Genomic DNA, 12,904 nt, shown 5'->3' with positions numbered 1-12,904 from the left:
TGGATACGTAATCCATTTCAAGGAAATGTAAGTTCAGAAACCTCTCTAAATATACTGGAAAAGGAAAAACTCATAGAGTTATCTTGTGACAGTTCTCTAGAAGCAATTTTTAAAGATCAATCTTTAATTGACTTCTGGCTCAGTATACAAAATGAATATCCTGTTCTGTCAAAAAAAGCCATTGAAGTTCTATTACCATTTTGCACAACATATCTATGCGAGAAAGGATTTTCAACATATACTTATCTGAAAGATAAATACAGAAACAGGTTAAATGCAGAACCTGATCTAAGACTGAAATTGTCAGATATTGAGCCTAACTTTGAATTACTTTGTTCTATCAAACAGCCACAAATATCCCATTAAGAGTTTTTCCAAATGTAAAACATAAGAACCAGTTTGTTAAATTTATCTTGTTTTCAACTTTTATAGCCATCATTTTAGTCTTATTAATGTTTTATTTAAATGTTTCACGATTAATATAATCAATATTATTCTGCAATATGTAAAATATATATTCTATCAAATTTTATTGCTTTTTTTTACCTGTCATTAACGACTACATAGGGGGTTCGTCAAATTTTTCGGACCTTTCTTTTGGTTCGCGAGGAAAAAAAGGTTGGGAAACACTGGTTTAGAGTAATGATATGTGCACCAGTAAAAGGCTTTTAGATACGTAAAACTATTTAGATTTATTTAATTATTTCACATTTGTTCTGTAAGGTATATCTTATGCCATTTCTTCCTCAGTAGTATCTATTCAAATTTATGACCCTTATAAACACAGAATAAACATTCTATCAAATCATGAATTCAGAATATGATACGCAATGTGTCTAATATACAAACTAGAGAGCTAAGTTTCTTTATGTTTGAAAAATAAAACAAAAGTGAAATCTTACAAAAACAATGGGATAGAGCAAAAATTGGTACTGTTCTTTTCAAAATAGTCATTCAAAATAGTACAGATGGTCTGCCTACACTATAGGCTAACCATCTGTACCATTTTGAAAAGACCATTGAATGTAATATATACTACATTATTGATAAATCATAAGATACATTATAATAAGTTTGTATAGATTGTTGCCTTATTGAATTTTAGATTCTTCCTACTGTCATTATATGACAGCATGTACTGCAAGTATATTTGAAATTTAGCATCTTTCCTTATAGTGAGATATATTTTGGGCTTCTCTCGAATGCTAGCTTAGGCTTATCATTTCTTTGTTCTCCAGTTGATGCCAAAACAACCTGGAGGTCCTCACAACACGCCCTAGCTCTCCAACGTTCTAGCCAAAAGTAAAGATTTGTCCTACACTTAGCCCTCAGGGCTACCCCTTTCTTTTGTTTTGTAATTAGTCACCACCACCCGAACAGGGAAGGGTTAGAGAAGAAATTTCTAGAAGGTGATAGACAAAAGAACCAAAAACAAAGGAGAAGAAAATAAAATAAATACTTAGAATATATATAACAATATACAAAATATGGCATATGACCACAAGGTCAACAAGTGATTTCTTACAATACATTTTATTATGTTATTGAAATTATTGAAAATAATAACAGTTGCAGTGGATTAATTATAATATTGCTTATTATTTGAAAGAATAAACTAACAACTTTTCATTCTATGAAAAATTAACTGAAAAAAAATTATTAAAAAGTAAACTTTCTTGCATAATATAAAAATAAAATAATGCTAAATATTTATTACTTTTAATGAATTCTATTATAATTATTAAAGTTTTAGCACAAAATCTGATTGATTAGTTAATTTGCAGCATTAGCACATTAAAGACTACACAGGTTGGTTACAATTACATCAGTTATGGGAAATCTAACAAAAACTTAGTAGGACAAAAATAAAGAGACTTGAATATAACATCAATCAATTTAAAATAAAGTATAGAATATTTAATGTTTACAAATACCATATTGACAAAAGATTTCCTTCTAATCCCAGCAGAACAAGAACATTGAGAAACACTATTTTTCAATATACATTGCTGATTATTAGCACATGGATTTGGCTCACAAGTTGGCACTGATTTCCAACAATTTGAATCCTAAAATTCAATTTGAAAATAAAAAAAACCATTAAAAATTTTTAAATTCAAATATTTAATCATTTATATATTTGTTACTATTTTCTTAAGTTCTAATTAATTAATTAGATTACTATTAAATAATTAAATAGTAAACTTACACATTAAATAATTATTAATAAATAGGTAAATTAATGTTGAGACAGAAATTCAAATGAAGTCAATGCATAATTACAGGCAGGTGGCACGAGTTGTATGTGACCTCATGTAATCTAACATGATCTCATCTCTTCCCATCAAGAATGGCGTTTGAGAGGATCGAAGTGTCATTACATAATTTAAATTGTGGGAAGGTACTCAATCTTTAGAGTATTCTCTGTGCAGGAACAAAACAAAAAAAAAAAAACTTTGAAGAAATAAATCATACATTTTATGACACCAATGCAAGGAATTTAAAGTTTATTTTAGTCCTTCTGATCACTTCTCTGTTCTTTTGCTATAACAGACACTAAAACAAAGGAAACAACACACACACAAAAAAAAAACAAACTCGCAACTCTCTCTCTCTCCTTTTTCTTTCTTCCAAAAAGGCCCACTTCCTCTGTTGGGCATGCACAATATACCTCTCTCCCTCATTGATCTGGGTTTTTCAGTCGTCATTGAAAATACCCATCCCTTCTTTACTGAGTCCCACCTAAGGGGCTGGTTATGAGCTGGTTAGGCAACAGAACACAATTTTTCATAATAATTCAATTTATTGGTTTTATCTTTATCTAATTCGTAATAAAGCATATTACGAAAACAAGAGGCCTGAATAATTTATTTTACAATTAATAATTATTAATTAAGCAATTAAAAAGTTAAAACTTTTTAACTCCATTTAATGTTTGTCTGTAATTTACAAAAATAAAAAAAAACTACAGTTCCTTTCTTTAAATAAAACAGAAAATATTGTATAACATAACATTAGTTGTGTTCTGTTTTATTAGTCTTAATAATTCAGTTTCATTCTAAAATAACTTTTTAAAACTAATTGAAAAGGTTACATTGTAATAATAAAAACTGCAATGTAGTATTACAATTATTTGCATTTATATAAAAAAAATCATATCATTAATGTATTTTATAGGAAGAATGTATTTTTCACAAGCATAAATGATAATTTATAATTTTGAAAATCATTAAAACATATTGTAATTGGATGTGTAAATATACATACATTCTCCTTTGTTATAACATGTGTTTCAAATTTGAGAATTTGGTCATAGCATAATAGATAAACAAGAGAATAAAAACATCAAAACATAGAATTGTTTTCACTCAATTTTTCACAAAGCATATACTTAAACTACTGTGTAATATGAGCCAGCTAATATAGTAACTTATGGAGGAATACAAATAACACACATACCCTATCTCTTTTTTTATTCCACTTTACTTATGTTGTCATCTTATAAGCATATATTACACTGTTTTATTGATTTTGTATATTTTATTATGCAGTATGAAATATTTTCTTGATAAAAATATTTCATTCAGCATCCCAAACACAAGTAGGCTTGAAATTTAACAAGTAAGCTTATAACTTGTAGTTTTAAAAAATATTTCAATTAATACAAATGTGAGGACCCGAACGGGGGTCGACTAAAAAGGGACGAAATTGGAGCTTTCCATTGTTTAATGGAAGTTTTTTCTGTGTATTTAAAACAAAGGAAAAGAACGAATTCGAGAAACACGCGACGAGAGAGGAATCAAGTTCTGTCGCGACGATGACCTCTCCCGCGCCCTCCATCGGGTTTCGAATTGGCACCAGGTGACAATGAGAGACCAATGAAGAGGCGATTTGGGGGAGAAAGATTATAAAATCGTCGTTTCAAGGACATTCGGAGTTCTTGGTCTTTGGTGCAGGTTGCTCCGCTACTGGGTTCCGGATAAAGTTTAACAACGAAGTCTGGATCGTCGCTTCGACCTGGTCTCCGACCTCCGCTCCCGACGAGTTGCGACCAGGTACATCGCCGCCGCCGAAAGCGTCACAACAAGTCGTGCAGTGTGCCCCGGGGCCGACACCACCCTCCTCACCTTCATCGGAAGTTTGAAACGATCGACGGGACTATTGAACTGTTACACGGACTGATCCGCCCGTTGGATTGGTGTTACGCCGAATTAAAAGCATTTTTGTAAGCTCCATTTTTATGTTTATTAAACGGTTTTAGATGGTAACCTGTCTCAGTGATGTCAGTCCATTCCCACAAGTCAGTCTGACCGCTCGACCGCCGTAACTTTCTTTCTCTCCCATCGGCTGGCCTTTACACTGGTGTCAGTAAAGTGGGATCTTTCGGCCCAAGTCACGCTGGTGGGGAAAGGTAGCAGTACCGTCCGCCAGAATCCCGAGGAAGCCGACACAAAATTTACGGGGTGAGAGAGAAACGTGGGTCAGAACATGGCTACTGAGACAGGTGTTCCATCTGCCCCATCGCAAACGCGGGAAGTAGGCGGAGGCTCAATCGCGGCGTTTGGTGGGATGATCCCAACCTTTTCCGGGGAAAGCGGGCGCATCTCCGACTTTTTTGATACGTTGGACGAGGTAGCCAGCTTAGCGGGATGGACCGCGAGACAGAAATTAGGTATCGCGAAATGCAAACTAGCGGGCGTAGCCAGAGATTTTGCATGGAGGGACATGCAGATGAAAAGCGTTATCGCGTACGACGAGTTTCGACGATTAATGGTGCAGAGGTTTGACCAAGAACCGTATTCGATTCGCGTGCAAAAATTTCACGCTTGCGTCCAGAGACGGGAAGAAAAGGTGCAAGAATTTGCGGTTAGGTTGCAAACTCTAGCCAGCGCGACGACCATCCAACACACGGGAACGACAGAGCAGGAGCGCGCCACCATAAGACAATGTCTGCAGCGGGAGCTAGATGAAAAGCTTCGCGTCCAATTTTTGTACGGACTAAACGAGAAGCATAAAAGAAATGTTATGGCACAAGACCCTCCCACATTTGCAGAAGCATTAAGGATAGCGATTAGGGAGGAAACGATCGAACAGCTAACGGGGAAAAATAGGAATTTGGTTGCGGGCGTAGAGGAAACGCAGGACGATCACGCACTAGAAAGGGAGAACAAAAACGTAAACCAAGAACCCGCGCTGGATGCGAAAATCGAGCAAATTTCGAGGCAACTCGAAGATTTAGGAAAAAAATTTGAGAAGCGCATTTCAAAAGAACCAATAAATAATCCTCGTAAGGAGGCGTACACGCAATTTAGGCAAACACCCCAATCCGCTACTACACCCAATTTTGGAAGGGGAAAAGCGCAGAATTATTCGAGCGGGCAACGCCAACCACGGCCTCCGAACTTTTCTAGACCCCCGGGTGGGCGATCATTTAGGCCCTCTCCCGCGAATTTCTATCCAAGGCCGTTGTGGCAATACCGCGGACCGAACCCTTTTCCACTAACGGGACAAGTAGACCGGGAAAAACCCTTGCCTTTTGTCCATTCATATCAGGTATGGCCGGAATTTAACCAGTGCGATCAGTCGGTGTCTAGGAAACAAACCCCGATAGCACCCTTTCCAAACCCATTGTATTTACAATATACGGGTCGTGCTCCTTTTTATCAGGCCCATTATAGGCAGTTTGGGCAAAATGAAGGGCAAAATTGGGAACAAACGCCTTATTTTCCGGCGCGGTACGATCAGGATTGGCCGGAAGGGAGTTACGCGACGCCGCGAACACCGTTTGGGGCGACCGCCAGCAAATGCCTAGCCTTGCCAAGTTCAGAAGGAAGCGGCGAACAAGCCGATTATCAGAGGGAAGGAAGGCGAGATAGTTCAAAAGGGAATCGCGGCGATAGAGTTATCACGGTTAAAGTTAGAGATCAACCACGCGACTGGGAACGTTTACAGGAGGAAGCGCGCAATACAATCCCATTAGCGGGAGTCGGGAGATCAAAGAGTGAGGATTCTCCGCTGGAATTACCGCCGTGTACCTTGGTCTGCGAAATAGAAAGTAAAAGAACGCGACTAACGATAGATACGGGCGCAGCCGTTACATTAGTATCTAAAACTCTCTTTCCTGATTTGAGCAAAGTGCAGAAAGCGGAAACGAGCGCGGTAGAGTTAATAAGCGTAACAGGGCATGAAATAGAAACAATGGGAAAATATAACATAAAATTTAAAATTGGCAACCTAGCGTTTTCGCACGACTGTTACGTGGTAGACCCTAAAATAACCGAACCAAATGAGGGAATTTTAGGAAGGGATATAATTGAGAAATATGATATAACCATATCCATTAAAAATGCGAAGCTAATATTCCCAACGGGAGATGAGATAACCTTTTGGGGATTAGCGAGTTTTCACAACAAAGTTAGTAATCCGCGAAGATTAGAAACAAGGGATAATAGACAGAAAGAGAAGAAGCCACATGTTAGGGTCGAGGAAAATGTGACACGATTAGACTATGTTGGCGAAGTTAGGAACAAGTTTAATAAATGTAACAAATATAAAAGACAAAGAAAAGGTAGCCGCGTGCGGATAAGCAAACAGAGAAACAATTTAGAAACTCTAAACCAAAGTTCAGCGGTTAGAAAAAACAAAAGGGAAGATGACGCTCCGAAAGACGTCGTGTTGTTAAACGATTGCGTAATTCCTCCGCGATCGGAAGTCATTGTGGAAGGAAATGTGAGAGGAGAAGTCGTTAACCAGGTAGGAGTAGTAGAACCTTGCACCTTAGACCGAGAAGAAACGTTTATAGCAGGGATCTTAGTGAAAACACAACACCGCGGTAAAATACCGATTAGAATTATGAATGTTGCAACTCAACCTATTAAATTAAATAGAGGAAGTAAAGTAGGCACCTTTTTTAAGGCGGAGGAAGAAACAAAGGAAATGGGCGAACGAAATAATGCATTACGTCCTAAGGGAAAGGAGTTAACTAGAGCTCAAGTAGCAAATTTATTCGATTTAAGCGAAATAGGGAAGGACAAACTGACCCCTCTGCTGGACCTATTGTATAAATACAGACAGGTATTTGCGAGGGATGATTTTGACTTGGGCTATTGCAATTTTGCCGAGCATAAGATAGATACGGGCGATAGTCCTCCACTCTATCGGGCTCCATATCGCATTCCCTATGCGCAGCGAGAAGTTATGGACAAATTAATTGAAGACATGATGGAGAGTGGGGTAGTTGAACCCTCCAGCTCCCCATGGTCATCGCCAGCTTTATTAGTCAAGAAAGCTGATTCGAGCTATCGATTTGTGGTAGATTATAGGCAATTAAATAAAGTGACGAAGGTAGATCCATACCCCTTGCCATTGATTCAGGAATCATTGAGCTTATTGGGCAAGACCAAATATTATTCTACTATGGACACGTTGAGTGGCTATTGGCAACTGCCGCTGAGCCCGGATTCAAAAGAGAAAACGGGGTTCAGTACTCCATCGGGGCATTACCACTTTAATCGCCTCGCGATGGGTTTATGCAACGCAGCGGCCACATTCCAAAGGTGCGCCGATTTGATATTAAGTGGGCTGAAGAACAAAATATGCTTAGTATATATGGATGACATCCTTGTGTTTAGTCCCGACTTCCACTCTCATCTAGAGAGGTTAGAACTAGTCTTCCAAAGATTAGCCGTAGCGGGATTAAAACTTAAGCCTAGGAAATGTCACTTTTTAAAGAGACAGATAAAATTTTTGGGACATGAGGTCTCCGAAGCGGGAATCCGACCGGATTCGGGAAAAATAGAATCTGTTCGAGACTTCCCACGGCCGAGAAATGAGCGAGATGTCCGGGCATTTTTGGGATTGACTGGATACTATCGAAGACATATAGCCCAATACGCGAAAATGTCAAGGCCTCTCTCCGAGCTTTTGAAGAAAGAAACGAAATTCCAATGGCAAGAGGAACAGGAGTCAGCTTTTGAGAGATTGAAGAAAGCGTTGACCTCTGCTCCGCTTCTGCGATCGCCTGACTTTAGTCGACCCTTCATTATAGCAACAGACGCATCCAATGTAGCAATAGGCGCTGTGTTGTCGCAGGAGGACGAAAGCGGCGACCTACCAGTGGCTTACGCGAGCCGCTTGCTCAAGAAAGCCGAGCGAAACTACAGCACGACGGAGAAGGAATGTCTAGCCGTCATCTGGGCCATAAAGTATTTTAGGCCATATTTGTATGGTCGGAAGTTTAAAATTATAACCGATCACCGGCCTCTAAAATGGCTTATCAACGTGAAGGATGAGAGCTCAAGGTTGAGCAGATGGAATCTGGCTCTGCAGGAGTACCAGTTTGAAATAGTTCATCGTCCAGGAAAGGCGCACACCAATGCCGATGCATTGAGTAGGGTGCCGATTTCCTCCATTGACGAGTTACTCCCAATATTCAGCAAGGCCCAGATCAGAGAACAACAGCAAAAAGATCCCTTTTGCATAGAGATTAGACGGAAATTAACCGACCTTTCCACAGTCACCAGAACAGAGTCCGAGTCCCGAGAGTAGTGAGTTCTACTTAGATACGGAACAGACGTTGTATCATAGGAAGTCTAACCCTGACAGAAATGAAATATGGGACAGATTGGTTATACCCAGGAACATGGTCGAATATGTCTTGAAGATGTTCCACGACATCCCTAGTTCAGGACACCTGGGGGCGAAGAAACTAAAGAAAAAATTGCACACTCAATTCTACTGGACCGACATGAACAAGGACATAGCTCACTATTGTCAATCATGTCAGGAATGTAGTATGCGAAAGAGACCGCAGCACGGGCATCAGGCACCCTTGCAAATTTTTCCCCGTATTACTAAGGTATTCGAGAGGACGGCTCTTGATATTCAAGGTCCCTTTCCCACTACCCATAACGGCAATAGATATCTACTGGTTTTCGTGGATCATTTCTCACGTTGGGCCGAGGCAGTGCCGTTGCCCGACGTCACAGCCAGGACAGTCGCTAAGGCGTTTGTTACGCACATAATCCTAAGACATTCGGTTCCGAAACAGCTACTAACCGATAGAGGCGCAAATTTCACCTCGAGAATGATGCGCGAGGTTTGTGAGCTTTTGCGAATAGAAAGATTGCTTACTACCGCCTACCACCCCCAATGCAATGGAATGGTAGAGCGTTTGAATAAAACGTTAGTAGATATATTGACACACTACACCGATACAGACCAACGCAACTGGGACGAGATGGTCCCGTTTGCGCTTTTCGCATACAACACCGCCGTGCATTCCAGCACGAATGAAACCCCATTCTATTTAGTATATGGGAGAGATCCGGTTTATCCGTTCGACGTGGTCACTGAACCTAGCAGACCAAGCTATGATGTTAGTGAGAACTATGCGAGCGAGCTAAGGTTGAGGTTGGCTTTGGCTCACCAATTAGCTCAAGAGCACGCGGAAAAGGCCGCGCTGGACAGGAAGGAATACCAGCAGCGCAAAAATAAACCCCATAAGTTTTTAGTTGGAGACCGAGTCTTTGTGACGGAAGTAGTAGTCCCTACTGGGTTGAAAAAGAAACTGGCACCTAGATGGCAGGGACCGTATAGGATTATAGCGGAGACTAGTCCTGTGGACTTTGTTGTCCAACATATCCAAACGGGTAAGAAGTTACACGTTCACGCAAATCGTCTGAAACCTGCTATCGCGAGAATGGAATTTGCGTCTTTATGCACCAGCGAACAAAGGTCAGAAACGATTCAAGGCGAGACTTCGGCTTCGGAACCACAAGCTTCCGAAACAGTAGACCCCTGGGATGAATTTATCCTAACGTCAATACAGCCAGATCAGGCAGAGCCCGCGGCAGCGATAGAGAGTAGTCAGCCAACCACCGTGGCACAACCGACACACCGATACGCTTTGCGGAGTCAAGGACCCGCGGACGAGTATCCTTGGGTGTTGCCACGAACCCATAGGCACGGGCAAACGGTGGAACCTCTCCGCAGAAGCGAAGGAGAAGGGGGCGCGTCAACGTCACAAATTCAGGGTCGCGAGCGCCTGCCGCCGCCTACGCCTATCGGCCTATTTACGCGATGTAAATGGTGAGCTCTCCGTAGGGAAGAGGCCACCATACCAAAAACAAAAAAAAAAAAAATGTGAAAAACAATCGCCCGGGTGAACAGAATTGTCGCGAACGAATTTACATCTGTGTAAAATACTCATTGTAGATCCTGAAAGTTCAATGACGAAACGCGTTTTTCAAATTCCAAATTGTCGGAAAACCAAGAATTGTCAAAAAAAAAAAAAAAAAATTGTCACGAACGGAACACTGATGAATTTGTCAAAGATTGAGTGGTTCATATAATCCAATTTAAAGAAAAAAAAATTTCCCCCAAAATGCATGTGCTTGATGATCACATCTGCCACAGAAAAAAATTCTGACGCACAGAAAACAACGAGGGGAGATGATGAACGATAATAGGAGGAAAACCGAAATTGTCGTCATTGCTTCATAGTTATCTACAAAAGCTCCTTTAGACAGAAACAACGAAAAATACAATTGTCTCTGACGGTGATTTGGAATTGTGATGTTCTGCATCGAAAAAAAGTCGATGACAGGACAATGTCGCCGAAATCAGAAGACGGACAAAAAAAAAAGGGGGAGCTAGAGACGTAGCTGCAGAGAGATGTTTGTGACTTCCGAACATGGTTTGCAAGTACGCCGGTACGAAAGCATACCGGAAGCACAGGTAACAGCTTTTGCGCTCAGCTTCTTGTTGTGACAGATGAGACAAATCATCTATTGAATCACTGTTCGTGGTCCTAAACGGCAGAATTGGACAGGAACACGAATGCAGTCGGTATTTGCCTCTTTTTGGCTTTTTAGGAGATTTAGAATAGGATTTTAAGATTTATATAAATCGCTCAATCTACAGAGAAAAACAGAAATGTTTAAAAACAATTAAAAAAAAATCGGGAGTTCCGGTTAGAAAAAAAATGCTGTTTCAATAGGAAACCGAACTTTTATTCAATGTTACGCGACACCTCCTACAACTCGATAGCCACGCGAGAGCTATCAGTTCAATGTCGGATGCCCAGTGAAGTTCAAAACGGTATCCGCTCGCGAGGCCAAAAGCCAGTGGTTAAAATGTCGCATCCGGTGGCGACATTTTAAACGAAAGGGGGGTGCCCTGTGAGGACCCGAACGGGGTTCGACTAAAAAGGGACGAAATTGGAGCTTTCCATTGTTTAATGGAAGTTTTTTTCTGTGTATTTAAAACAAAGGAAAAGAACGAATTCGAGAAACACGCGACGAGAGAGGAATCAAGTTCTGTCGCGACGATGACCTCTCCCGCGCCCTCCATCGGGTTTCGAATTGGCACCAGGTGACAATGAGAGACCAATGAAGAGGCGATTTGGGGGAGAAAGATTATAAAATCGTCGTTTCAAGGACATTCGGAGTTCTTGGTCTTTGGTGCAGGTTGCTCCGCTACTGGGTTCCGGATAAAGTTTAACAACGAAATCTGGATCGTCGCTTCGACCTGGTCTCCGACCTCCGCTCCCGACGAGAGGCGCCCAAGTACATCGCCGCCGCCGAAAGCGTCAGAACAAGTCGTGCAGTGTGCCCCGGGGCCGACACCATCCTCCTCACCTTCATCGGAAGTTGAAACGATCGACGGGACTATTGAACTGTTACACGGACTGATCCGCCCGTTGGATTGGTGTTACGCCGAATTAAAAGCATTTTTGTAAGCTCCATTTTTATGTTTATTAAACGGTTTTAGATGGTAACCTGTCTCAGTGATGTCAGTCCATTCCCACAAGACAGTCTGACCGCTCGACCGCCGTAACTTTCTTTCTCTCCCGTCGGCTAACCTTACACAAAAATTAATTAAAATGACTAAGGACTATATATAATATAAATATTCACACCATAGACCAACAATAAGTCTTCACATCTTGTCTTTTCTCACAGCCTCAGGAAGAAAACAGTCTCTATATATAGTCTTTGGCCATTTTAATTAATTTTTGCATTAATTGAAACATTTAAAAAATATTTTTGTGATTTGTGCTGCCACCTAGAAATTTCATTTTAGCATTTTTACATAATGAGGCAGACAAGGAGCCTCAAAGAAAAGGTTGACTCTACCTGTAAAGACTTTTATTCTTGAAGTTGTGAAAAAGAACAAAAATGTGAAGACTTTTATTGTTGCTTATACATTGTGAATATTTAACTCTTAGTTTTGTTATGTGAAATTCTGTAGGGTAATGATTTTTAAAAACACATACTGTATTATGAAAGAAACAACAAAATATGATATTTACTCATAATTTTCAATAGATATCTGTAAATACCGACTCATCTAATAAAAATTTATCATATATAATTATAGATGTATCATAATTAGCTCTAGGATATTTTGGTACATGAAAATCAGAAAATCACAAAGTTATATAATTTTTAAATTATGATTTTTTAGTGTATAGATGTCCTAGCCTTAGTTGTCATAAACTTTCTTGTGAAATATTTATATCTTTTAATAAAAATATGATCTTAAACATATTTTACATATTCTGTTAATTTTAAATATACTATTTAATTTAGCATTTTATTTTTTAAAGTAGCAGTAAAAAAAGAAATTAGTAATAGAATTATTCAAAATCATCATCATTCTAATATTATTTTTGTAAGATCTAATCTTCCTAAACTTTTTCCTTTTATTTAATTCATTACTCTACTACTGAGGTCTTATATATTTAGTTCTAATCTTTGTTTTTGAAATAGGAAACATATCAAAAAAATAAAAATTGAATAAAAAATATAATAAAAGCTTACAAAATCTTATATTACAGATGATATATATAAGAAATAAATAGTTAGTAATCCTCAGTTTTTAATACAGATATGACTCTTTG

At 39.3% G+C, this 12,904-nt stretch overlaps 1 protein-coding gene across 1 annotated transcript in view; it reads right to left on the bottom strand.

Moving 5' to 3' along the window:
• LOC136985251 (sushi, von Willebrand factor type A, EGF and pentraxin domain-containing protein 1-like) overlaps positions 1–12,904 on the bottom strand; it is a 170,256-nt gene that overhangs the window by 47,134 nt on the left and 110,218 nt on the right. Inside the window, 2 exon segments of the mRNA XM_067282503.1 lie at positions 1,935–1,947; positions 1,950–2,068. Coding sequence (XP_067138604.1) covers positions 1,935–1,947; positions 1,950–2,068 — 132 coding nt within the window.

The sequence above is a fragment of the Centruroides vittatus genome, unplaced genomic scaffold (genome assembly GCF_030686945.1).
Source record: "Centruroides vittatus isolate TY-2023 unplaced genomic scaffold, ASM3068694v2 contig_956, whole genome shotgun sequence".
Classification (NCBI taxonomy): Eukaryota; Metazoa; Arthropoda; class Arachnida; order Scorpiones; family Buthidae; genus Centruroides; species Centruroides vittatus.
This window is presented reverse-complemented; position numbering and strand designations above follow the sequence as displayed.